At 64.9% G+C, this 24,335-nt stretch overlaps 5 protein-coding genes across 5 annotated transcripts; 1 reads left to right on the forward strand and 4 right to left on the reverse strand.

Moving 5' to 3' along the window:
• Positions 1-505: 505 nt before the first annotated feature.
• CDK2AP2 (cyclin dependent kinase 2 associated protein 2) lies at positions 506-1,935 on the reverse strand. The gene is made up of 4 exons (XM_088534321.1): positions 1,746-1,935; positions 1,520-1,620; positions 1,304-1,436; positions 506-859 (listed from the first exon to the last, which is right to left on the reverse strand). Exons 1-4 carry the CDS (start codon positions 1,852-1,854, stop codon positions 792-794), a joined length of 411 nt encoding a protein of 136 aa, XP_088390447.1. The 5' UTR covers positions 1,855-1,935; the 3' UTR covers positions 506-791.
• Positions 1,936-3,587: 1,652 nt separating this feature from the next.
• Positions 3,588-5,709, reverse strand: CABP2 (calcium binding protein 2). Its single transcript, XM_010224285.2, has 7 exons — positions 5,653-5,709; positions 5,234-5,395; positions 4,885-4,915; positions 4,409-4,543; positions 4,061-4,170; positions 3,768-3,915; positions 3,588-3,656 (listed from the first exon to the last, which is right to left on the reverse strand). The coding sequence occupies exons 1-7, from the start codon at positions 5,692-5,694 to the stop codon at positions 3,631-3,633; spliced, it is 654 nt and encodes a 217-aa protein (XP_010222587.2). The 5' UTR covers positions 5,695-5,709; the 3' UTR covers positions 3,588-3,630.
• Positions 5,710-7,515: 1,806 nt separating this feature from the next.
• On the forward strand, positions 7,516-10,063 carry NDUFV1 (NADH:ubiquinone oxidoreductase core subunit V1). The gene is made up of 10 exons (XM_088534278.1): positions 7,516-7,599; positions 7,693-7,775; positions 7,871-8,041; positions 8,123-8,306; positions 8,382-8,571; positions 8,869-9,081; positions 9,163-9,329; positions 9,415-9,496; positions 9,577-9,722; positions 9,811-10,063. Exons 1-10 carry the CDS (start codon positions 7,540-7,542, stop codon positions 9,892-9,894), a joined length of 1,380 nt encoding a protein of 459 aa, XP_088390404.1. The 5' UTR covers positions 7,516-7,539; the 3' UTR covers positions 9,895-10,063.
• Positions 10,064-10,975: 912 nt separating this feature from the next.
• Positions 10,976-12,749, reverse strand: NUDT8 (nudix hydrolase 8). Its single transcript, XM_088534239.1, has 4 exons — positions 12,556-12,749; positions 12,345-12,477; positions 11,344-11,421; positions 10,976-11,197 (listed from the first exon to the last, which is right to left on the reverse strand). Exons 1-4 carry the CDS (start codon positions 12,747-12,749, stop codon positions 10,976-10,978), a joined length of 627 nt encoding a protein of 208 aa, XP_088390365.1.
• Positions 12,750-15,098: 2,349 nt separating this feature from the next.
• MTCH2 (mitochondrial carrier 2) lies at positions 15,099-19,029 on the reverse strand. Its single transcript, XM_088534280.1, has 13 exons — positions 18,901-19,029; positions 18,701-18,785; positions 18,344-18,450; positions 18,154-18,180; positions 17,785-17,838; positions 17,331-17,388; positions 17,118-17,169; positions 16,907-16,966; positions 16,705-16,798; positions 16,484-16,531; positions 15,932-15,999; positions 15,628-15,703; positions 15,099-15,361 (listed from the first exon to the last, which is right to left on the reverse strand). Exons 1-13 carry the CDS (start codon positions 18,985-18,987, stop codon positions 15,275-15,277), a joined length of 903 nt encoding a protein of 300 aa, XP_088390406.1. The 5' UTR covers positions 18,988-19,029; the 3' UTR covers positions 15,099-15,274.
• Positions 19,030-24,335: the final 5,306 nt, after the last annotated feature.

A 24,335-nucleotide genomic window follows, 5' to 3' on the forward strand; every position in this document is an offset into this window, starting at 1 on the left:
TTTTGGGTTGCTCAGGCTGTGCTCCAACCACTCGTCCTGGCTGATGCCTGTCCTGTTCTGCCTCCTCCTGCCCCATCAGGGTTCTCCCTTGCTGGCACTGCCACAGCCATGGTCTGGGAGCAGAGGCTCCCCTTGCTTTTCCCCCTTATTTGAGACGTGGTCCTCACCCATCCCTGCCACCTCAGCACACGGTTATCGTGGGAACACCAACTGGGCCAAACCCCCTTCACGTTCACCCACACCTCGTAGCGCTAAGGGACCAACGATGTCCCAGCCCCACCAGCCTGGGAAAAGGCCTTGTTCTCATTCCCGAAATAGCCCTGTCCTACTAAAATCCCCTTCCTTTCAGCTCAGCGCTCCTCCTGCAGCCCCATCCCCCCCACCACACACACAGGAAGGACACGGTGTCCCCTCCCTGTCCTTCAATGCTCCCGGGGGAACCAGGGAGCAGCTCCTGCTGCCACCATGCCCATTGCGCCAGGCACAAAGCACAAGGGCGCCATCAGAATCCCAACAACTTCCTTTATTTATAAAAACAAGCATTTATAAAGAGAGAGAGAGAGGAGAAAAGCCCTGGAGGTGCTTGCAGCACGCAGCAGAAGAGCGGCCTCCCGGTGCTGCCGAGGCTCAGGTGGCCGTCACGTAGAAAGGTCTGTTACGGGGCGCGAAGGGAGACCCAGGCTCTCAAGACACTGATCGGTGGCAAAGGTTCACGCAGCAGGGAGCAGGGAAAGGGCGACCTCCAGGTCTGGGGACGCTCGCGGACTGAGAAGGCCCGTGAAGAGCGGCCGTTACGTGCGGGCGTTGCGCTCTGTCTCGGCCAGGCACTCTCGCACCAGTGCCCGAGCGTGGATGATGCCTACGGGGAGAAGAGGGAGACGGCGCGTGAGCCGCGGCCCTGAGGAAGGGCCGGGTTCCCTCAAGTGGCGTCGGCTCTGAGAGTCTCCCTGCTAGGCATCCAAAGCCGTGGGGTGAGCAGAACTGGGTGATACCCCCTTCCCCTCCATGCCCGTGCTGGGTGGCAGGGCTCCCGCTGCTGTCACTGCAGACAGAGACATGGGAGTGCAGTATCCTCCACTCGGGCTTCCAATAGGAGCCAAATATCTCCTCAGTCCCGCCTCCCCCAGGAGAGAACCACAAGAGTGCTGTTAAACTAGCCCTCGCTCCGACGCCGCGGGAGACACGCCAGCGGGACGGGGCCTGGCACGGTGACAGCGTGGCGGTGCATTTGTCCTCCGACGGACGGGCCGCCCGCGCAGGGGCTGGCTCGGGCGGCCCTCCCTGCCCCACAGGCCCCCCGTACCGCGCTTCAGCCGCTCCATGGCGCTCTTGCTGCCCGCGTAGGTGGGCCGGATCTCCTTGCCCATCTCCTCAATGACGGAGAGCAGGTCCGTGTAGGTGCTCTGGGAGCCCTGCGAGCCGGGCGGCTTCATCGCCTGCGGGGACGGGCGGAAGGAGAGCGGTGATGAGGGCGGCGGGGTGGCCCGCGACGGGCCCGTGCCCGGCCCCCGGGGCTCACCTGCACGTAGCCCATGGACGGCGGGCCGAAGTCATTGAAGAGGGGCCGGAAGGGCGCAGCGGCTCCGGGAACCGAGCCCGATGGCGACGGGACACTCGTGGCTGGCAGCGGCGGGCAGGGAAAGCGCCGGTTACCGGGAGACCCGGCACCCCCTCCGCTCCTTCCCCCCCCTCCCCCCCTCCCCCGCTGCCCCGCGGCTTCCCGGTGGGGCGGGCGGGGCTCTCACCGGCGGGCGGGGCCCCCGGCCCGGGCGGGGCGGGGCTGGCGCTGCTGCTGGTGCTGCTGCCGGCGGCTCCGGGGGTGGCGGGGGCGGGCGCGATGGGCTTGTAGGACATCCCCGACGGCGCGCGCCCTCCCGGCTCCGCGGCGCGCGGCTCCGGCGGCCCCGGCGGCGGCTCCGGCGGCGGCGGCGGCGCGGGCTGGTGGGCGGCCCCGGCGCGCGCGCCGCCGATTGGGCGGCGGGCGCGGCGCTTCACGCCGATTGGGCGGCGCCGCTCACCCCCTGCGCGCTGATTGGGCGCCGCTTTCCCCCCGCCCCACACAGCCGCGCCGCGCCGGGAGCCGGCGCCGCGGGCCGGCTGCGCCGCCGAGGTGCCCGGGGCCGCGCGCGGAGGCGGCGGCGCCGCTACCGGTTCTGGTGCCGGTCCCGGGGCCGCCCGGTCCGGGCCGTCCCCAGCGCGATCCCGCGCGGCTCGAAGCGCCGCCGGCTCCGCTCCGCTGCTGCTGCTGCTGCTGCTGCAGGGCCCGGCGTGGCCGCTCGCCCTGATGACGCCGCCGCCTGCGCACGCGCCCGCCGCCCCGTCGGCGTCATCGCGGCCCGCCCGCCCGTCACCGTGGAGACTCGCGGCGTCGGCCCCGCCCGGCGGCGGGAGCGGAGCCTCCGCCCGCCCCCCGACGGCCCCGTGCGGAGACCCCGGTGCGGTTCCCCCCGCGGTTCCCCCCCGAGGTGGCGGCGGCGGCTGCGGGAGCTGCTTTGGTCAGAAGCCCGTGACCCGCGTTTTCCATTTTGGAGGGAAAAGAAAAAAGAGGGGAAAAAAAAGTGAAAATGAATAAATCAGCTTGGTTTGGAACCGATTTGGAAACCTGAAAGTAGAGGAGGCGGCAGTTCCTCCACTCAAGGGAGGCAAAAAGTGCCCAGATTCCTACCTGGAGCCAGGGGAAGCAGCTCATGGGTCAGCTTGCCTCCTGCCACTCCGCACTAGCCACGCTAGCCACCAGGCTTGCAGTGGCTCTTCCCACCATCACACACCGGGTGGAGAACGGCAACGCTTTATTCCCGGTTTCTTTCCTCGAGAGTGCTCCCGCTGGAGAGGCTGAAGCCCCCAGGAGTGTTGCTTGTTTTAGGGTATGACAAGAGCATCTCCAAAGGGCTGCACCAGCCCCCGACTTGGGTCAGGAAGCCCAGGGGGTGCCTCTGGGCAGGATGGAGAAGGGGGCCCCTGTGGATCCACTCGCACAAGCCCCTGGCCAAAGCAGACACCACAATAGCTAGTGCAGAGGAGCGGCAGAAGGCCGGCTCCAGGTCGTGCCACAATGTTAGCCCTAAGCCACGACGCGGAGGTCAACTTGGAGCATGGGGTGAAGGCTGAGGGGCCGGCACTCAGTCTTACAGCTGGATACGGAGGTCAGAATTAGGATAGAAGGGGCTGGTGTGCAGGGATAGAAGGGTGAGTTGGAGCTGGACCACGGCTAGAGGGTGGCTGTTTCTAGGAGTTTACGGGAAGAACAAGTCAAGATAAGGATGGAGTGGGAAGGGGGGAACTGCAGGGGCAGGAGACGGGACGAGAGTGGCGGAGACATCAGGGCCATGCAGCAGAAACCATCCAGCACAGAGATCAGGGCAAGAGCAGCCCTGCCCAGTCGGCGTCGGAAGCGGCTCGGTGCGCCCAGGCGCCGTGTTTCGAGCGTGGCGGCAGGACAGGCGTGCGGCCGAGGACGAGTCGGAGCAAGTCCGGTGCCAGAGAAGCGAGGGCCCTTGTGCAGGGCTCGGCGTGGGCACTGCAGCCGGGGAGCCCTCCCGCCCTGCAGGCTGCGCTGGGAGGCTCCTCCGCGGCCCCCTCCACTTTGTAAGGCACAGCAGGGCTCCTGTCCTGTGTTGGCAGGCGCTGCCCTCAGCGCGACATCATCCGCACGAACTCTGCCGGCGGAGAGCAGCGCCTCAGGGACTGCGGTTGCCACATCCCCATGCTGCGTTTCCCTCCCGGGCTTCAACCCACTACGCCCCAGCCCCACCTCGCTCGCCCCATACCTTCGAAGTCCACCAGGCCGTCCCCATTGAGATCCACATCCTTGAGGATCTCGTCCACCTCGCGGTAGTTGAGTTGCTGCCCCAGGAGCTTGCGCATGGCCTCGCGCAGCTCTGCAATGCTGATCTGCCCGTCGCCGTTAGTGTCGAACTGCGAGGAAAGCGCTGATGGCGGAGGGCTGCCAGCGTTCCCACCTTCTGTGCTGTCCCCCTCGGCACCTGCACTGCCCACCCTAAAGCACCTTGGCCATTAGAGTCCCTGCCTTGGGGCCCATCTTCCCCACGCGGAGCCTCACCTCACGGAAGGCATCGCGCAACTCCTTGATGCCGATCATGTCCGCCGTCTCCGCCAGCATCTTGGGGCCCATCAGCTCCACAAAATCGTCAAAATCCACCTTGCCCCCCGCTGCAGGAGAACAGAAATGTGAGTGGGAGCACAAGGACCAGCTCCTGCCCCATGGGGTGTGGTGTAGGTCCAGCCACCAAGGAGGTAAGAGTGATGCACACCAGGACAAGGTTCCAGCTTAGGGGAAGGAAGTCAACAACCCCACCACTGCCCCGCCACACCCCTACCATAGGAAGGGCAGAGAGGAGGGTCTGGGAGGGTCTGCGGTCACCCCACAGGGCGCACCCCTGGCACGTACTGATCTGCTGTGACAGCTCGATGAGCTCCATCTCGGTGGGCATGTAGCCCATGGTCCGCATGCACTCGCCCAGGTCCTTGTAGCTGATGTAGCCGTCATGGTCCTTGTCGAACTCACGGAAGGCCTGCTTCAGCTCTGGGTGCAGGGCAGAGTGGCGGTCACAGCCCATGTCCCAAGGGGAACGGGACCCAGCTCTATCCCCTGCTACGTCCCTCCTCCCCAGCACCGCAGGAACCCCCGAATGCCGCTCTGCCCGCCACGCCGGGGGATGGCAGAGATGGCCCCACGCACACAGGCCGTGGGGAACACGCATGTGCCCAGCAGGGCTGGCACCTAGTCCTGGGTCCACAGAAGCCCACGAGGGACTTGCTATGCTTTTACCAGCTGGGGCTACCCCAGCTCCGGGACTGGATTAGGTGCCCATAGTGGGAGACAGCAAGGACTGTAATGGCACCAGCCACCAGCCTATGCTTTACCTTCAATCTCTTCTGGCCGCAGCTCTCGGTCCTGGAAAGGAAGCAGGAAGAGTAAGACTGGCCCTAACGGCGAGTCCTTGTCCTCACAGTAAGCTGGCCGAGGAGCCCTAGGGCCATGGGGCAGAGGAGCAGCACAGGGGGACACAAGGAGGCTGTCCCACATGTTTGGGAAACTGGAGGGGACCTGGGGCACAAGAGCTGGGGCTGCAAGCGCAGGGCACATGGGCACCCCAGCATGGCACCCAGTGCCCAGAAGTGACCCAGGCACAAGGCCAAGGGGTGGCACCACTAACACGGCTTTGGTGGAGGGCAGGCGCGGCGCTGGCGGCACGGCCATGGCTGTACATACCAGCTGGGTGATGGCGATGCTCTGGCGGAGGAAGATGCAGGCTGGCCCCACCAGCCCGTGCAGCACTGAGTAGTTCTGCAACGGCGGCGACTGGGCGGCCTCTGCGAGCTCGTCGGGGTCTTGGGGGCCCGAGGCAGGGCAGCCCGAGTGCTGCTTCCCATCCTGGAGGCAGAGACAGCCCTAAGCGGGAAGGAGGGCTGACCCACGATGGCAGAGCCTCCCTGGCGGCTGAGGAGGCCACCCCGACCCCATGGAGAGTGAGGTCAGCAAGAAACGCCTGCGTTACAGGCTCTGCACGGGGCTCAGCATCCCGGTGATTCCCCCACCCAGGGCTCCCTGTGCCATCCTGCTCCTCCAGGTGAGGGTGGGATGAAGCCAGCGTGCGGCAGAGCCTCCTCACACGCCAGGCCAGGCCTTACCTTGGAGAGCCTCCTCTCAGGGGTCTTGGTGCAGTTGCCCATGGCTGGCGGCTCCCCCCGCGCCGCAGGGCATGCCTGGCCCCGGGGTGCCGGTTGGCGCAGTCCTTGGGGCTGGCACTCTGGCCAGGACAAGCCAGGACTGGGTTTTTTATAGTAACAGTGGCTGCGTCGTGGGGATTTGAGGTTTTTATTGAATATCTCTGGATATGCAGGGCAGGCAGAGCGGGGAGGGGAGGCGGGGGGGGGCGGGAAAGACGCGCACCCGGGCGCGCTCACACACACACACACATAATCCCCGGGATTATTCTCCACTCGGTCATGCCGCTCCAGATGTGGGGAGCCACCCAGCTGTTGCCCTCCCCACCCAGCCCCCTGCCCGTGGCTGGGCCCCCCTCCCCTCGCTCCCCCCCTGCGCCAGCCCCCTTCGCCACCAAGCCCTAATCTCCTGCGATGGAGAAATCTCCTCCTTGCTCGCTCGCCCTCTCCCCTGCGGGCAGTGCTGACCCCAGCGGGGATCAGGGGAGCCAGGGAGGGGGGACAGGGCACCCTGCAAGAGATGCTAGCAGTACCTGGTACCGCTTTCCTGCTTTGCGTTGCCCTCCATTGCTGCCACGCTGCCCCTTTTGCCCCGTCCCTCGCATCCCTCCCTCGGCCCATACCCCGCGGCACTCACCCTACCACAGGTTGCCTCCCCTGAGGCGGAGGGCACCTCGGGCCCCGCGTCCTTGGTAGCCAAGGGGTGCTCCGCGGGCTCCGGGCCGCCCTTGCCTGACGACCCACCATGGCTCCCGGCGGCCACGCAGGACCAGATCTTCAGCCCCCTGAACCGCGGCGCCTGGCGGGAGCCACGGCCGCCCCTCTTGCCAGCGCCGTGCCCCCCATCCTTGCGCCGGCGGGATGCACCCAGGAAGGCAGGCAGCATGGAGCGGGCACCGGCGCTGTCGCCGCCAGGCTGCCGCGACCCTCGGAAGAAGAAGAACATGGCCGGCGCGTCACGCCGCGCGCCCCTTCTCGCCTTCTTCCCCCTCGGCTCCCCGCTCACGAGGCCGGCCTAGACTTCTATGGCCGCCTGCCCTGAATCCGATTTCCCCATTCCCAGGAGTGAGATTGCAGCCGGGGTGGGAGGGAAACCAGATCTCCCGGGGCGGACACACGACCCGGACCTGTCTCCGCTCACTGCAACAATGACACCAGGCGAGACGATCCCGAGTGGCCCGAAACCGGAGCGCGGATGGGACGGGGGGCGGGGGGAGGGAGAGAGGTGGGGGGCAGCACTGCCTCCATGGGTGGGATGTGGGGGGTGGGCAGGGGCAGCGCTGCCCCAGTGGGAGGGTTGTGGGGACCTACAGACATGGCTGTCCTGGCAGGATGATTGTGGGGACGGATGTGGGCCCGGCCTGCAGACAGCACTGGGCTGACGGGAGGGTACAGGGATGGACAGAGGCAGGGCAGCCTTGATGGGAGGGTCGTGGCGAAGGAGCCAGGCCTGGCCCGTCAACAGTGACACCCCTAGGGGACAGTGCGGGGATGAACGGGGGCAGCGCAGCCCCGAGGGGATGGTGCGGGGATGGACGGGGACAGGGCGGCCCCGAAGGGACCGTGCGGGGATGGACGGGGGCAGCGCGGCCCCGACGGGAGCATCGTGGGGAGGGACCGAGCAGCCCCGGAGCCAGCGCGGCCCCGACGGGGCGGCTGTGGGGCGAGCCCGGTGCCGGCGCCGAGGGCAGCGCGCGGGGACGGCCGGGGCCGCGCGGCCCCGACGGCGCCGCCGCCGCCGCCGCTTGTGCCCGCCCCGGCGCGGCGACGTCACGCGGGCGGCGCGGACGTCACGCGGGCGCCGCGCGGCGCGGGGGGCGGCTGAAGGTGACGGGCGGAGCGCGCGCCGCCATGGCCGCCCGGCAGCTGCTGGCGCTGCGGCGCCTCCCCGCCGGCGCCGCCGCCTTCTCGGTGAGCGCGACGGGGCGGAGCGGGAGCGGGGCGGGAGCGGGGGGGCATCGGCGGCGGCGCCGGGGCCGGTGCTGAGGCGCCCTGTCCCGGCAGACGGCGCCCAAGAAGACGCAGTTCGGGTCGCTGCGGGACGAGGACCGCATCTTCACCAACCTCTACGGGCGCCACGACTGGCGGTGAGCGCCGAGGGGGCGGCCCCGGGGCGGAGGGGGGGGACACGGACGCATCCCATGTTGTGGCCTTGCGAGCGGGCCCCGCGCTGTGGCCACAGGTTGCGGGGCGCCCTGAGCCGCGGCGACTGGTACAAGACCAAGGAGATCCTGCTCAAGGGCGTCGACTGGATCCTCAACGAGGTCAAGGCGTCGGGGCTGCGGGGCCGCGGCGGCGCTGGCTTCCCCACTGGTCTCAAGTGGAGCTTCATGAACAAGCCACCCGACGGCAGGTGAGGCCGCGTCACCCCCGCGCCATCGGGGAAGCAGTCGCCGAGCGGGACAAGTGACAGTGTCCTCCTTCCCCCTGGCAGGCCCAAGTACCTGGTGGTGAACGCGGACGAGGGGGAGCCGGGCACTTGCAAGGACCGTGAGATCATGCGGCACGACCCGCACAAGCTGCTGGAGGGGTGTCTGGTGGCCGGTCGAGCCATGGGCGCTCGAGCCGCCTATATCTACATCCGCGGGGAGTTCTACAATGAAGCCTCCAACCTGCAGGTGAGCGGTGGGGTGGCGGCGGCCGGGGGGTGACCGCCATCGAGGGGGAGCACCCACAGACCACCTCGTCCGCAGGTGGCCATCAGGGAGGCCTACGAGGCCGGGCTGCTGGGGCAGGACGCCTGCGGCTCGGGCTACGCATTCGACGTCTTCGTGGTGCGGGGCGCCGGGGCCTACATCTGCGGGGAGGAGACGGCCCTCATTGAATCCATCGAGGGCAAGCAGGGCAAGCCGCGTCTGAAGCCGCCCTTCCCCGCGGATGTGGGTACGTTGCCAGTGTCGCTCTCTGAGCCCTGCCCTGAGAGCTAGCGAGCGGGAGATGTTTCTCCTTGCACCCATGGCACCGCGGAGGCCTCCCATGGCCCTTGGCACCATGAACCAACCAGTCCTCAGCTGGTGCCAGTTGAGAAGAGACAGGCTGGAGGAAATGACCATGACCATGGCCAAGAAGGGTTGTTCTTGAGCAGTCATCCAGCTCCTTGAGGCTCTGCTATAGCAGGAATGGGGTGGCTGATGCCCTCTGAGCAGAGACACAGCTTTTGTGAGCTCCTGCTGCTTCCAGGTGTGTTTGGGTGTCCCACCACGGTGGCCAACGTGGAGACGGTGGCAGTGTCCCCCACCATCTGCCGGCGCGGAGGGGCCTGGTTCGCCAGCTTCGGGCGCGAACGCAATTCCGGCACGAAGCTCTTCAACATCTCCGGCCACGTCAACAACCCGTGCACAGTGGAGGAGGAGATGTCCGTGCCCCTGAAGGAGCTCATCGAGAAGCACGCAGGTACGGTGCCCCACGGGCTGGCCCGCGGAGGGGCACGGGGCCGGCTCTCAGCCGGCCTCAGCCTGTCCCCTTCTCTGCCAGGGGGTGTCCGCGGGGGTTGGGACAACCTGCTGGCCGTGATCCCGGGAGGCTCCTCCACGCCACTTCTCCCCAAGTCGGTGTGTGAGACTGTGCTGATGGACTTCGATTCCTTGGTGCAGGCGCAGAGCGGGCTTGGCACAGCGGCCGTCATTGTCATGGACAAGTCGGTAAGGGACAATTCCTCTCCCTCGTCCCCCGCGTGCCCTAGCAGGGCTGGGAAGGGCGCTCAGCATCTCCTCCTTGCTCCTCTAGACTGATATCATTAAAGCTATCGCCCGCCTCATTGAGTTTTACAAGCACGAGAGCTGCGGGCAGTGCACCCCGTGCCGAGAAGGTGAGTGTGGGGCCGTGTCGGGTGGCGAGGGCTGCCGGGGCAGCGGCCACAGGGTTGTCGCAGCTCGTCCCTTTCCACAGGCGTTGACTGGATGAACAAAGTCATGGCCCGGTTCGTGCAGGGCAATGCACAGGTAGCGGAGATTGACGCGCTGTGGGAGATCAGCAAGCAGATCGAGGGCCACACCATCTGCGCGCTGGGCGATGGCGCTGCCTGGCCCGTGCAGGTAGAGCGTTTGGACCGGAGGCCTGACACTATGGGGGGCAGCGGGGGTTATTCCTGCTTGACGCCGTCCACCCGTTCGCTTTGTGCAGGGCCTCATCCGTCACTTCCGCCCAGAGCTGGAGGAGAGGATGCGACGCTACGAGGAGTCCAAAGCGCGAGCGGCGTCAGCTTAAGGACAACCTGGAGTGAGAGGAGTCCACGCAGGGCCGCTGGCACGCGCGGCCCTGCCTTTTCCTGCTAGTGGGCATTTGTCACATGCGAGTGGCTCCCTGCAGCTGTTCAGGGGGTAGTGGGACCCCGCTCCTGCGCTGGTGGGTTCCTCAATAAACACCGCTGTGCTCACAGGCTCTTTCCTTTCTGCGAATACTGGCCGGAGTTGTAAAATCCTGGCAGCAGTGGTGGGAAGGGATGGCCAGAGGGCTCTTGCTCTGGCCTACCCTTGGAGTAGGACTACTCCAGGGGGGTCTAGACCCCTGCACTGTTCTAGCGGGTACACAGAGGAAGAAATCATTAAAAAACACAATCGGGATCCAAAAGTGAAGCAAAGGGTAAAGTTACAAGGAGGCGAGTCTTGTGACTCTGGGCATGGGTCATGGTGCAGCAACGAGCAGCAGCGCTGGCTGAAAGCCTTGTGAAAGAAACTCGTGTGTGGCTCCATGTTTCCCCTTGGGTCCCTGACACAAGCAGCGCCCTGCAGAGTCCCCTCGTGTGTCACACCAGAGTTGATCTCCCCGTACTAATGATGGGAGAGACCCCCCGCCACCACCTTGGTCTGAGAGCTGAGCTCACTGCTCCTCCCCGGCCCTGGCACCAAAGGCCCCCACGCTTCAAGATTTGGAGGCTGAGAGGCGAGTGGTTTAAAATACTGCACTTTACTTTGCTAAATCTCAAGGTGTGACATCAACTGTGGCACGGGGCCACTTGGACCCCATGGGAAAGGCTGGCAGCACCATGGATGTGGGACAATGGAGCCCCGGTTTCTCAGCAGCAACCTCCTGCCTATCAGGAGTTTGTGACCAGCGTGACCTAGAGGCACCCGTAGGGCTTGGAGGAATAAAACAGCAGCAGAGACAAGGCACCCGAAAAGGCCTGTAGAGGCTCTGCATGAGCCACCAACCACTGTCCCACACGCCAGGCCTGTGGGGGCTTTCACCGTTACTGGGGGTTGCCACCACAGCCCCGTCCCCTCCCTCTGCCTCCCGAAAGGGAGTTGGGACCAAGCCCTCCCTGCTAACAGCGGGAGCAAGGGAGGGCTCAGCGGCCACCGGTCACCCGTGTCTTGTGGCGGTAGAGGTCGGGCGCCAGTAGCTCCAGTGTCAGCTCAGTGATGATGGCCGTGAGCCCCCACACCCTGTGGGGCCCGTGGAGGAAGACAGGCAGCGTGTGGCTGTAGCGGCCCTTGGCGCGGTAGTGGGTGTAGCCCTGGTTCTCCGCCCGTAGCAGGTGATCCAAGGGGATGGTGAAGACCTCCTCAACCTGGGCACAGAGACACAGCACATCAAGGTTGTGTATGGGGCTACTAGGGGCTGGGAAGGGTCATGGCACAGTGCATGCACGCCTGGGCAATGCCAAGCAGAGCCCTGAGCAAGCTGAGCCACAAGGGCCGCGGTGGTGTCACCCACCTCCTGGGGATTGGGTGTAAGAGTCAGGTCCTCCAAGTGCCCCAGGTTTGCAACAACAGGAGCTACCAGCATTCTGTCCTGGAAGGAAGTGCAACGGGACAGCAGCAATGAGGGGGGTGCCAAGCCTTGTCCCTGAGATGCCACTCTGCCAGCTGGGGGACCTCCTACACCCATCTGTTACCAGCACCAGGTGCCCAGTGCCCAGCCCCCTGTAATCCTGCACCCCAGTCCCTGACACCCCCATCTCCCACCCCATGTCCCCCTCACCCTCACCTCATCCCCAACACCCCTGTCTTTGTCATCTGCACCTCATCCCTCAACACCCATCAGCCAGGTCCCTGTCACCTCATCCCTGTCTTCAGACACCCCTGTGCCCCATGACCCTGTCCCCAGGGGTCCCCAGGCCCTCAGGTCCCTATTGCCCCAGGCACCCACATCTTGTGTCCCTGCCCCCTCATCCACAGACACCCCATGTCTCTGCCACTCCATCTCCCAAGGCAATGCCCACCTATGTCTCTGTGCCTCAAGTCCCTGCCACCCCGTCCTCAAAGGGGCACCTCATGTCCACGGTGTCCCTTTCACCTTGTCCCCACACCCCCTGTGTCCCTGTCACCCTATTCACAGACATCTTCTGACCTTGCTACCTCATCCCTAGATGCCCCACGCCCAAGGTGTTCCTGTCACCTTGTCCCAAACACCCCATGTCCCTATGACCTCATCCCCAGACACCCCAAGTCTGTGGTGTCCCTGTCACCTTATCCCTAGGGACCCCTGCCTATATCCCTGCCCCCTTCTCCCAGACACCCTATGTCTCTGTCACCCCATCGCCAGATACCCTGTGCCCATGGTGTCCCTGTGACCTTGTCCCCAGACACTCCATATCCCTCTGACCCCGGTGCCTCCTGCCTGTGTCCCTGCCCCACCCCGCGTGTCGGTGGCGTCCCTGTCACCCCATCCCCATGTCCCCATAGCCCATGTCCCGCCCCGCCGCGTGCCGCTACCCGGCTGGGCACGGTGCGTAGGACACCCCAGACGCGCTCGGCGCTCAGGGCCAGGCCCAGCTCCTCGCGCGTCTCCCGCAGCGCCGTGGCCACCGCGTCGCCGTCCGCCGGGTCCCTCTTGCCGCCGGGGAAGCTGCGAGAGGCGGCGGGCGCCCGTGAGCGCCGCCCGGCTGCGCGCGGGGCCCCGCGGCGCGCCCGCTCCCGGCGCTACCTCACTTCGCCGCCGTGCGCGCCGCGCAGCGCGCGGGAGCGCAGCGTGAAGAGCAGCGCGGCGCGGCCGCGCACGGCGCACAGCGGCACCAGCACCGCGGCCGCCGCCGCCGCCCCGCGCTCCCCCGCCGCCGCCAGCAGCGCCCGGCACCGCCGCTCGCTGCCGCTGCTCAGGTAGCCGCCCGGCCCGGCCATGGCGCGGCCATGGAGCCGCCCCCGCGGGCCCTTCCGGGGCGGCCCCCGCGTCGCCGCTCGCTGCGCGCCGCCGGGGGGCGCGTGCGGCCCTCGCGCCTCCCGCCCGCGGCGAGGGCCTCGCGGGGGAACCTGCCGGTAGCTGCACACCCGGTCCGGGCTGCCGGGGGGAACCTGCTGGTAGCTGCACACCCGATCCGGGCTGCTGTGGGACCTGCCGGTAGCTGTGCGCCCCGTCCGGGCTGCTGTGGGACCTGCCGGTAGCTGCACACTCGATCCGGGCTGCCGGGGGAACCTGCTGATAGCTGCACACCCAGTCCGGGCTGCTGTGGGACCTGCCGGTAGGTGCACACCCGATCGGGGCTGCTGTGGGACCTCCTGCCAGTAGCTTTCTACCCCATACGGGCTGCTGGGGGACCTACTGGTACCTGGCACACCCCATCCTGGTACCTGCGTGCCCTGCCTGGGCAGGTGTAGGATCTCCCAGTAGCTGTGCACCCTGCCAGGCTGATGTGCGGACTCCTGCCAGATGTGCACCCCATCGAGCCTGGAGTGAGACCCAGCAGCTGTGCAAAGCATGGAGTCACATCTGAGACCTCCTGCCAGCTGCGCGCTCCATCCAGCCCAGTGTGAGAGCTCCTGCCAGCTGCGTGCCCCATCAAGCCACATGTGGAACTTCCTGCCAGCTGGGGACCCTCTTCCAGCCCAGTGTGAGCCCTCCTGCCACATGTGAGCCACCTCCTGCCTCAGGTGAGACCTCCTGTCTGCTGTCCCCCCATCCTGCCAGGCAAGAGACCCTCCCCTCCATGGGCTGCCCTGTCCTGCTAGAGGTGAGACCTCACTGGGGCACGAGACCCTCGCGTCAGCTCCGCATCCCCTCCTGCCCCTCACACCTCCACTCCTCTCCACATCACTTTGTACCCCCTCCGCCTGGCCACTGCAGGGACACCCGAGCAGCTGCCGCCTATTACATTTCCCCCTTTTCCGCTGCAGGCGATCACATCCCTGAAATTGAGCCCCTCGTACTGACAGACAGGAAACCAAGCTGGGCCCGCTGCCCAGCTCACCTTACGCTATCACTTTTCAACCCGGGCCGCTTCAATGGCTTGCAATTATTCAAGAGCCAGTGGCTCGTGAAGCCACTGCCGGTCTGGCCACTGACCTAGTATTTGGGGCAGCCCTTGTCCCCTCTTGGGGGAGATTCGCAGAGCTGCCCTTTGAAAACACGTGGGTTGGTTCTCATGGTTATTTTTTTCCAGGCACTGCCAGCCCGTGGAGGAATTTCCTCAGCTGAAGCAAAGCCCTAAGTGGGCTTGAGGCTGAGAAACTCCTGGGATTAACAGCGGGAAGCAGCGTAAAGGTTGCTGGAGCCCATGCCCGAAAGTTGGCATTTGAGGGATCATCTCCCCTTGTTGCTTTGCCTTGGGGGACGCTCCAGCAAGTCCCACAGAGAGCACGGGGCACAGGACCCGCTCAGCTGCAACAGGGGCAGCTGCTCCCTCAGCCCGTTCCCTTGTGCTGGCTGCTGCACCAGGGACATCATGTTGTCTTATTTTACTGCCACGTGACAGTCTCGCTTAAATGAGGGCAGAGAAGATGGGACCCCAACAACCCCAGCCGCTGCTCGTGGGCAGGACCTGCCCCAAAGGCATGGCTAGCGCTCAGGGCTTGGCCCCATGTTATGGCCCTGTCCCAGGAGGGAGGTTCCTCCGTGCCAGCTGCTTCCTCTGCCCCCTTTTTGGCACTTGAGCTTGCGTAAAACACGCACCTCCATCTCCTCACGCTAGTCCTTAGCAGAGACTTTGCCTCCCAGGCAAAGTCCAAAACGTGACGCCTGGCATAGCTGTAGCAGGGACGCTGCTCTGTTTGTTGGTGCGTGACCTGGAATAGGAGGGAGTCCAGAAGCATGAGAAGGGGGAGTGACCGTCAGCTCCATTGGGCTGCAGCGCAGCACGGCTGATCCCCAAGTCACTGAAGTCTTTGATTCCTGACTGCAGGGATAATCTCTGTGCCCCGCGCATGGGAGCCATGGGCGCCGTCTCTGCAGGATTACATTTAACAGGCTAATCCCCGCGGGGCCGGGGCTCTGCTGGCACAAGCCTGAAGGGATTTCCTCCTCTGCTGCGAGAACTCTGGCCTGGAGTCGAAGACTCTGCACATCTTCAGGGCATGTGGCCCCGGTGTCAGGGCCCCCGTCCACGCTGTGGCCTTTACCCTGGCTCAGGCAAGGGGATCCCGCAAGGCCAGGACAAAACGTGTTTGGCTGCACCCAGAGCTGAGGAGTGACATCTCCACCCAGGACAGTGTTCCCCCTCACCGCACCATGAGGAAGCCCATGGACCCATGACAGACACTCTCACACAGCTGCCTTGGACTCTCAGGATTAGATGATTTAAAAAAAAAGAAAAAAAAAAGGAAAAAAAAAACAAACAAAAAAAAAAAGAGAACTGTATAGAAATCACCACTGTCATGATTCTGTGTGTCTGGAGCCCAGCATCAACTCTGGGACTCGAGTCACAGCTCCAGCTTCAGCGAAACCTCCTCTCCTCCCACACATATCGCTTTCCTGTGGGCACCTTGCGGAAAAACAGGCTGTTCCCTCGGCTCATGTTGCCCTAGAAGAGGAGAAAATTACCCCTGGTTGAACCAGGGCTGCCCCCATCCACAACAGGGCCCCCGACCCCACAGTGACTTGTTGGCGAGTGACAACCCTCCACCTTTGAGTGGTCAGCTCCGTGTGGAGTGGGGGCCGTGACGCCAGCCCTCGCGCTGCGGGGGCTCGTGGTGGGGCAGGACACAGGCCCTGGAGCATCGTGGGGCTCCCGTCTACCCTTGCTAGTAGCCAGGCAGGCCAGTGGCACTGCCCAGCGTGGGCACTTACCTCCTTGTGCAGCTGGCTCCAGCAGTCCAGCCAAGACGAGTAGGTAGGTGCATAGGGCAGGAGGCCCCCAGCCAGTCTGCAGAGGAGAGGAGAGCACCCCGGGGAATGAAGACACATCCCTCGGCCGCCCCCAGCGCCCAGACCCCACTCCCCAGCTCCAAGTGGTGTCTTCAGGCACAGACACATTCTCTCAGGGCTGCAGAGGGAACTGCTGCGCAACGGGGCCGGGGCCAGGCCCGGATGGGACAGCAGGGAGGTGGCGAGACGCACGCGCTAGCGAGGGAGGCGGTGGCAGCGCACTCACCCACAATTATTAATGGCCATCAGGTTGGAGACCAGCACGAAGGGGTACGTCAGCATGCTGGCGAAGAACTGCAAAAGAGAGGCAGGGCTGGTTAGCCGCGCTGGGCACCCCCAGCCCCTCTGGGATCTGTCCGCGGCCCTGGCATCCAGCAGGGATCCCTCCCCACAGCACCCGGCCCTGCTGGCACCCGCTTCCTGCGTGGAAAGTGTGGGAAAGACAAGTCCCCACGGATCCGTCCCCCCACAGCCAGGAGGCAACCCTCTCCTGCATGCTGCTGGTTAAGCCCCTGAGGCACATGCAGGGATGGACCATGCAGAGATGAAGCCAAGACCATGGCACGTGCCCCGTGCAGGAGCAGCTCGCAGTGCTCCATGAGCAGCAGCTCCTCTGCAGGCTGCTCCCTGTCCAGGGACAGCAGCAGCAAGATGGGCACTTTGGCTGTCACCCTTTTGTCTCCAGGGAATCACTGTTTTCCCCCTGCCAGAGAACAGACTCGATTCTGTCCAGCCACCCCCAGAGACGCACGCATGCACGCGGAGGGGCTGTACTCACTCCAGTGACTGCTTGCGAGTAGCTCTTCATCTCAGCCATGGTTGAGACCTGCGAGTGACAAGAAGTGTCTTCAAACCCCCATGCTCTGAGCTCCCTCCCTGCCTTGCAGCCCTCACTCGCTGCCACCCTTGGGCCTGCTGCCACCGAAACACCAGTGACGCAGGCAGAGTCCCCCGGTCCCGCTCCAGGGCGCCGTCGGAGTGAGAGCTCCGAGCGCGTACCCCGTTGTCCAGGGCGTACGTGTTGATGAGGTAGGCCAGCATGTTGCAGAGCCACAGCGAAAGGATGTCTCCGAGGAGCCGGGGGATGAGACCCCTGCAAGAGAAGGGGTAGAGGGAACGTGAGTCGCTTCTCTTCCCCAGTGTCGACCCCCCTCCCAGATCCAGCCCCACAGCGAGCTCGGAAGCAGCTGCTGGCACTCACGCGAAGAAGCCCAGGACACCCTCTTCTCGGTAGATCGTGGTGAAGGCGCTTAGTGTCCCGCTGCACCCGGGGAGAAAGGAGAGCTTCAGTCACTCAGCGTGGCCGCCCAGGAAGGCGCCGCCCCAGCCCCATCGTGAGGACCCCAAAGCGGAGCTGCGCCCCCGGGACCGAGCGGGGGTGACGCTCCTGCCAAGCCACAGAGCCCCCGTACCTGTACTTGGTCTCCCTGCCGATGAACTGCACCATGCACCTCAAGGTGATCACTGCAGGCAGAGCCAGAGAGCGCGGGGTCAGCGCTCCCCGCGCTCCCGGGCAGCAGAGCAGCCGCACGGCCACCGCGACGCCCCTCGCCCACGCCACCGAGGTGTGCGAGGACGCGTGGAGGAGCGGGAGCCGCCGGCTCCGCTGCCCGGGGGCCACCTACCGTGGAAGGGGTGGGTGATGAGCGTGGCGGCGGAGCGAGCGACCATCTCGCGGGAGGTCTGCGGGAGAAAGGGGCCGTCAGCCAGAGCGGGCAGGGGGCAGGGCAGCGCGGGGGCCGCAGGAGGGGGCCTGGAGGTTGGTCCCAAGCACAACAAGGATTCACGCTCTCCCAGCCCAACGCCCGCACCCCAACACCCTCCTCCTGTTGGCTGCGAGGAACGAGGGCAATTCGGGATCTCAAGCCAGACTTTGGCCCGGAAACAACCCTGCTATCACGCAGCACCCTGCTAGGGCAGGAGTCCTTCCCTTCCCCTCTGCCAGCGCTTCCTGAGACAGAGGCTCCCTAAGGCACAAGCCCTAGGAAAGACGGCTCAGGACCTTCGCTCCAGATCAGTCCCCACCAGGGAAGAAGCGGAGCTCTCAGGTCTGTTCTCCAGCCCCGGCTGCACTCTTACCTCCTTGAGGACCTGCTCCAGCGAGGACACGGGCTCCTTCTTGCTGGCTCCTAGCTGGAGGGAGCAAGGAGGGGTGGGACAAGGGACAAGCCGCCAGACACGCCACCCCCGCCAAGGCCCAAACCATCAGCCCTCCCCAGTACAAGGCCCATAGGCCCCCCGCATCCCGGCCCCACCAGACTCCCTCAGGTCACATTGCTGCACAGCGGTCTGGCTCTTTGTGGTTCTCTGGGAGCAGCGCTTAAAACCCGGCTCTATTCCAGGCTGCCTCCGCTTTTCCCAGTGCCCACGGGACACAGCCTTGCCTGGCAGGAGCAGCTGCCAGGGAGGGGAGAGTGGATCCTCAAAAGGGAAGAGCCTGGGACGTACCTCAGCCTGCTCAGCCTCCTGGTACCGCTAGGGAGAAAAGGCTACAGTCAGCGCAGCGAGCGGGGGACAAGGGAAGGCCCTTCGGCCATGGGATCAGCAACGACAGCGGAGTGGGACGCTGATGGGACGGGAGGCTGAAGAGCCTTGGCAGCGTCCCGGCCCGCGGGCAGAGTGGAGACGATCATCATACCTGCAGCACCTTGCTGTGCACGATGGTGCCGATGGCCCCCGAGCAGAGCCGCGGCGTGAGGCCTTTGAAGAGCCCCGCTCTCCCGTCCACCTTCACGATATGTCTGGCTGTGGGGAGGGTTAACAGGAACGTTAGGAGCCATCATGTCACACACATCCCTCGCCCCATTCCCTTCGGGTTTATCCTCTGCAGCAAAGACAAACGTATGTGGAAAGAGAAGCCCCTGGGTCCAGAAGGGCCTCGGTGCAGAGCAACTCCTGCCCCGCATGTGGGACCTGCTCCACGCGCCCGGCCCCGTTCCCGCCATGGCACCCTGGCTCTCCCTGTGCCCGGGGCCGACCGCAGCCACGGACTCACCGTAAGCGAAGAGCCCGGGCAGCTGGTAAACCTGCCGCCCAAAGATGTTCCTGCCCAGCGTGGGCGGCAGCGGCTCGTAGCCCACCTTGGAGGCAAAGGGACACAAGAGGCTGCGGCGGCCGCCGCCACCAGCCGGGAGCCGGCCGGCCCCGGTGCCCCCGCGGCCGCGGCGCGGGGCGGCGGCGCGGGGCGGCCCTCACCTGCACCAGCACCTTCACGTACATGAGGGGCTGCGAGAGCACCGCGAGCCCCGAGCCCAGCAGCACCTGCGAGGCCGTGTCCGCCATGCTGCTGCCGCCCGGCGCCGCGGTCCAGAAGGACACGGCCGCCACCGCTTCCGCTTCCGCACCCCCCCCCCCCCAACACCGCCTCCTCCGCCTCTCCCGGTACTTCCGGCGCGCCCGGCGCCCGCTTCCGCCCGGCCCCGAGCGCCACCGGGGGGCGGGCGGCGGCTCCGCACGGGGCGGGGGGGAGGGAAGGGGAACACGTCGCCATGGCGGCGAGGCCCGCGAGGGTGCGGGAAACCGGGGCGTTGCCACGGCAACCGCTCCTACCTGGCTGCCACGGCAACGGGGGCCTACCGGGCCTGAACCATCACCATGGCAACGGGGCCCGAGGTGACGCCATGGCAACAGGGCCCCTGCCTGGCCTCAGTCATCACCATGGCAACATCACCACGGCAACACGGCCTACCTGCCCTGATGAATCACCACAGCAACAGGGCCCACCTGGCCCCAGTCATCACCATGGCAACAGGGCCTACCAGGCCTGATGTATCAGCTAGCAATGGGGCCCACCTATCCTGAGTCGCCACCAAGGCAACAGGGCCTACCAGGCCCTAGGCCTGATGGTGACCACGAGGCCTCACGGTCCCCTTCGGTGACCGGGGGACACGGTCGGTGCCAGGGCGGCTGCGGCAGCCCAGAGGGGAGGGCACGGACAGGGCCAAACTGTTGGTGCAGCGCGGATGGAGCATGCGGATGCGCGAGCAGGAGCGCCTGGGGTGGGATGGCGGTGAGGAGCCAGGCCGGGGGACACGTGTCCTCCATGTGAGCAAACGAAAAAGGAGCCTGCACCTTTTTTAATGACGACCAAGGGGCTACAAACAGAAGCTGGGGACGGGACCCACGTGTGAGCAGTTGCGCTTCCCACCGCGTTTCCTCTGGCCAGGAGCCGAGGTGGGTGCCGCCGCATCGTGAGCCAGGTGGATCACTGCCCACAGGTACTAGCGGTGTCTGCTCCATGCACCCAGGCTCCCCACGAGGACTTTTATGTTAAGACTGCGCCCCGCTCCAGCGGGGAGCTGCCTTGTGTCCGCTGCGCGGATCCCCCTGCTGATCCCAGCCTTGCCTGGATGGGGCCAGGGAAGAGGAGCTTGACCCTCTTGAAGCCCCCATGAGTGGCTGGGTATCCACGCGTGGTACCATCACCCTGAGCTCTTGCATCCCCTCACATCCACAGCAGGACGGCCTGGGCTCCTGGCCCGGAGGTGCCCAGACTTCTCCTGGGCTCGCTGCCCTCCGCACTCCGGGCTCGTCCAGTCCCTGGAGGTGGTTCTTCCTCTCTGTCTGTAACCGCTTCTTTTTCCTTTCTTTAAGCTCGTCTGGACAGCAAAGTGACACCCCAGCGCATCTCCACCGGGAATCCCCATCCTTGCAAAGCCTCGCATCTCCCCAGAGCTTCCCGGGCCAGCTTCATTCACTGCTCTCCCACATCCACATCTCCCACTTGTCGATCCCACCCTGAAAGCATCCAGTGGCAGGGCAGCCTCCTCCACGCTGCCTTGGCTGAGCTCCACGAGGCCCGCAGGGCGCAGGTGCCGTCAGGCTTGGCACACCGGCATGGCCCCCGTGCTCATCAGGGATGGCCAGGGAGGTTTCGGCTGCGCGCGGCTCACGCTGAAGGCACTCGCTTGCTCTGCCAAGCCAAGGAGCAGAGCACAAAGGCTGCCGCACGTGGAGCTGTTGGAGCCGCTGGTGCTGCACAAGGGAGCTCCTGCAGCCCAAGGGTGCTTCTTCCTGCATGTGGGGGTATCCCGGGCCTAGCTGCATTCTCCATGTCCTCCCAGCTGGGAGCCCCAGCCTAACTGTGCCCTGGGAGGCTGCGCGTGGTCTAGCTCCCCACGCCAGCCTGTCCTCGTCCACCACCACTCTGCATCCCAAAGCTCACATCACCGTGGCCCACAGTGGTCACCTTTCCAGCTCAGAGGCCTCAGGGCCCAAACCGCGTCCCTGAGCACGGTGAAAGCTTGCAGCTCCTCCTGGGCCATGCCCCAAAACACAGGGCTGTCTCCTCAGTGCTCTGGCAACCCCTGGCACCCACAGCACCCCAGGGCTCCTGATACAGCCTCTCACCCAGCGTGGAGCTCCTGAAGGCTGTCTCCACGGTGTAGTTGTTGGAGATGCCCATCTGCCACATGATGATACTCCCTTTTGCTCTTCTGCACCTTAAACTTGCAGCTGCAGAAGGAAAACTGGGGCCAGCGCCACATCAGCAGGGCAGAACAAGGGGTGCGGGCATGTATCCTCCTCCCAAGCCCCAAGGGGACACCTTAATGCCTGTAGGGCAAGGCATCCATCTCCACCCTCTCCCTCCTTTGGGAAGCATAACATGGTGGCAAAGATTGGGTGCCCGTGTCACCATCCAGCATCACGATGAAACTCAGCAAGGAAGCCACTTCCCAGGAGAACCAGGTTTGGGTCTTCTCTGAGCAGGAGCAGAGGACGGCTTCCCAAAGGGATGGGCCCAGGCACACAGTCTTGGACTGCCCCAGGGAGCAGCACAGGAGAGGTAGCCCCTTACCTCCCCATGCAGAGGAGACATGTCCTCAGCGTCACCCACCTTATCAGGGGCATTTTCGCCCAGCACCAGCAGGCAGATGTGTTCGTGCAGCCGTGGTGCTGGGCTGGCCCCGCCGCCAGCAGCTGCTGTTGGTGCTGCAGGTGCCTTGGTGGGTCCTGGCACTGTGGGGCTGCCATGGCCTGGGCCTGTCCCTGTCCCGCCAGGCCAGGCTGTCACTGCAGCTGGGGCCTGGCCTCTTCTCTCGCAGCGCTTCCTGTACAAGATGCTCGGCATGGCCCTGGCAGCTTGTGGGAGTCTGCGCTTCGTGCAAGAGCAGAGCCTGCAGCACCTGCAATCTGCGAACTTCCTCGAGCTGTGGGAGGCACAGGGGAGGGGTCCTTGTGTTGTGCTTTGTGTCCCGGGGCGCAGTGTGTCTTGTGGCAGCCCTGCTGCTTTTCTCTTTGCTGTGAGCACAGGGCAATGTGTTTGCAAGCCGCTTACCCCACCCAACTCAGAGCCGGGGTCCCTCAAGACCGCCTCCACCACGTGCTCCACCACCTCAGTGTTCAAGAGCCTTGGGTCTGTTATGCCGTTGATGATTTTCAGGAGGAAGTCTGTCCTCTCAGAAGGAAAGAGAAAGATCCCAAATTCCTGTGAGAGGAAAGAGCCATGGCACCCAGTGCACAGCCTGAGGAGCTCAGAGTGGCTTGGGGGAGCGAGCAAGCAGAGCGGTGCTGGCACAATGCCTTCTGCCAGCACTGTGCCCAAGAAGGCCACAGGGAGGGAGGGAGGAGCTTCTCACTGCGCTCTCATCAGTGGCCTTGCTGGGCCAGAAGGTGTTCAGGGGTTCCCCCTGCCAGTTCATCTCTGGAAGCGCTGGATTCTCAGCTGCCCTCTTTCTACCTGTGCCAGAGGGTAAACACAGAGCAGTCAGGAGGAGGGGACGTGGCTGATCAAGGGCAACAAAGAGAGCTCTGCAGCTTGCAGAACGGGGTGTCACTGCAGTGTGAGGAGCAGAGTCTCCCAGGGTGGCAAAGGGGATATTGCTGGTTAGGATGCAGAAAGGCCCAAGAGTCTGGTATCTCTCTTTTTGGCTGATCTCCTGGTCCTCCTCAGCACAGCACAGCGTGAGGTGCCCCATCAGCTGCCCCAGGAAGTCCAGAGGCCTCTTTGGGAAGAGGAAGGGCTTGATGCCGCTTCCTCCACGGCTGAGCCACTTCTGAGGGAGGGAGGCAGGATGACGGGCAGCAAGGCCAAGCCATCGCAGCGGGGACCAGAGCCCTGGCCACAGGGACAGACCCAGCCATGCTGCCGCCATGGGGATTTCTCTCTTGGACCGTCCGCAAGACACCACAGTGAGGTGGGGCTGTCCCATGGGGCTGGAGGGCTCCCCACAGTGTCCCAGCTTCTCCTGTGCCACAGGTGGCTCTCGCTCCATGGCACTTTTGCCCTTCTACTGTGCCTCCGTGCAAACACTCATCCTGACATGGTGTTGGGCAGTTGCTCCTGCATACCCCTCTTTTGTGGTGGAGGTGGCGCTGGTGCTGGACTTGTGCTCAAGTTATGGTCTGGAAATCCCGGCACGGGATCCTTGGCGGCTCCTAATGGCTGTGCTGAGTGATGCTGACAGCTTGAACTCAGCACCCAGGACCTGCTGTAGGGCTGTAGGTCCCACCGCGCGGTGTGTACAGAGGTGGCAGAGAGGAGACCTACTGCCAGCTGGAGAGCGTCTTGTGCGGCTCTGAGAGCTGCCTGCAGCGCTCTGTGGTAGACAGGGTGATAGCAGTGGTGTCTGCAGACCTGCGAGAGGCCCAGGTGAGCCTCTTCTCTCTGAGGCAGACCCCGGTGTCCAGCTGTCCTACGGAGAGTCTTGGCTTGGGGGGCTTGAGGAGGTGCCCACAGCTGTGCAGAGAGGTGACCATGGGCTTGTTGTGAGCAAGGGGCAGTGGGAACCATGTCACGGGATCTATGTGCTGCCTGGAGACTGGGCATGCAGGACAGACGGACCTGCTCGTGCCACACAGGGACTGTTGTCTTCCAGGGTGGGACAGCTGCTGTGAGGACGGTGGCGAGCAACGTCCTGGTGGCCCTGGCCCACTCCCACCTGCGCGAGGTGGTGTCAGCGCTGCAGGGTCACCTGAAGAGCCTGCAGGAACTGTCGGGGGAGGTGGTGCTCACCACCCTGCGCAACATGGCCACTCGCTACAGTAGAGTCCCCAACTTGCTGCTCTGCGTTACTCTTGGTGCCCAGCGGGATACACAACTCCTGCCCCTGCCCAAAACATCTGGGCTGGGCTGAAGGGAACCTGCTGGAGATGAAACGTACTGGGCTTTGCCCCATGCCATGCATGCAAGTGCCGGAGAGATTCTGAGCCCTCAATGTGGCGTGTCCCTGTCCCTTGTCAGGTCAAGCAGGCTGTGCTCAGGGCGATGGGGGCCATGATGGGCGTCCTCCTGCGCCTGCAGAAGCATCGCAAGCCGGTCCCACAGAGCCGCTCAGTCAGCTGCCTGGGAGGTGTGCAGCTCACACCACTGCTGGGTCTCGGCTTGTCTCTTGCTCTCAGTGATGGCACTATCCTCATCATCATCCCAGGCCATGTAGGTAGTGCTGCCACCACTGTCCTCTGCCTCCCCCATGGACTTGCTGAAGTCTGTATCACGCCAGCGTATGAGGAGGTTCCTGGTGGCTCCCAAACGCTCCCAGGCCTCAGCAAACACCCTGAATTTGTCATCCTTTGCCGCCCAGGGGATGGGATTTCTCTTTTTGTCTGGCTGCGCCATGCTGCTGAGCCAAGGAGAGGCGCGAGGGTGGGCACAGGGAGCCCGCAGCCCACGCTGGCCGCAGTTCTCCTTG

The sequence above is a fragment of the Tinamus guttatus genome, unplaced genomic scaffold (assembly GCF_059628265.1).
Source record: "Tinamus guttatus ecotype Peru unplaced genomic scaffold, ASM5962826v1 Tinamus_guttatus_pri_ptg000546l, whole genome shotgun sequence".
Classification (NCBI taxonomy): Eukaryota; Metazoa; Chordata; class Aves; order Tinamiformes; family Tinamidae; genus Tinamus; species Tinamus guttatus.

Excerpts from the sequence above, each read along its gene's own strand:
- CDK2AP2 (XM_088534321.1), bottom strand. The coding sequence starts at position 1,854 with ATGTCCTACAAGCCCATCGCGCCCGCCCCCGCCACCCCCGGAGCCGCC. Across the intron at positions 1,621-1,745 it reads GCCGGGGGCCCCGCCCGCCG|CCACGAGTGTCCCGTCGCCA; the intron begins GTGAGAGCCCCG and ends CGCCGCTGCCAG. Across the intron at positions 1,437-1,519 it reads CGTCCATGGGCTACGTGCAG|GCGATGAAGCCGCCCGGCTC; the intron begins GTGAGCCCCGGG and ends CCGTCCCCGCAG.
- CABP2 (XM_010224285.2), bottom strand. The coding sequence starts at position 5,694 with ATGGGCAACTGCACCAAGACCCCTGAGAGGAGGCTCTCCAAG. Across the intron at positions 3,916-4,060 it reads TGCGCGATGCCTTCCGTGAG|TTCGACACTAACGGCGACGG; the intron begins GTGAGGCTCCGC and ends CTTTCCTCGCAG. Across the intron at positions 3,657-3,767 it reads CGGCCTGGTGGACTTCGAAG|AGTTCGTGCGGATGATGTCG; the intron begins GTATGGGGCGAG and ends CTCCGCCGGCAG.
- NDUFV1 (XM_088534278.1), top strand. The coding sequence starts at position 7,540 with ATGGCCGCCCGGCAGCTGCTGGCGCTGCGGCGCCTCCCCGCCGGCGCC. Across the intron at positions 7,600-7,692 it reads CCGGCGCCGCCGCCTTCTCG|ACGGCGCCCAAGAAGACGCA; the intron begins GTGAGCGCGACG and ends CTGTCCCGGCAG. Across the intron at positions 9,723-9,810 it reads GCGCTGCCTGGCCCGTGCAG|GGCCTCATCCGTCACTTCCG; the intron begins GTAGAGCGTTTG and ends CGCTTTGTGCAG.
- NUDT8 (XM_088534239.1), bottom strand. The coding sequence starts at position 12,749 with ATGGCCGGGCCGGGCGGCTACCTGAGCAGCGGCAGCGAGCGGCGGTGC. Across the intron at positions 11,422-12,344 it reads TACGCACCGTGCCCAGCCGG|GACAGAATGCTGGTAGCTCC; the intron begins GTAGCGGCACGC and ends ACTTCCTTCCAG. Across the intron at positions 11,198-11,343 it reads TTACACCCAATCCCCAGGAG|GTTGAGGAGGTCTTCACCAT; the intron begins GTGGGTGACACC and ends CTCTGTGCCCAG.
- MTCH2 (XM_088534280.1), bottom strand. The coding sequence starts at position 18,987 with ATGGCGGACACGGCCTCGCAGGTGCTGCTGGGCTCGGGGCTCGCGGTG. Across the intron at positions 17,389-17,784 it reads TGGAGCAGGTCCTCAAGGAG|ACCTCCCGCGAGATGGTCGC; the intron begins GTAAGAGTGCAG and ends TTTCTCCCGCAG. Across the intron at positions 16,799-16,906 it reads GGTGTCCTGGGCTTCTTCGC|GGGTCTCATCCCCCGGCTCC; the intron begins GTGAGTGCCAGC and ends CTTCTCTTGCAG.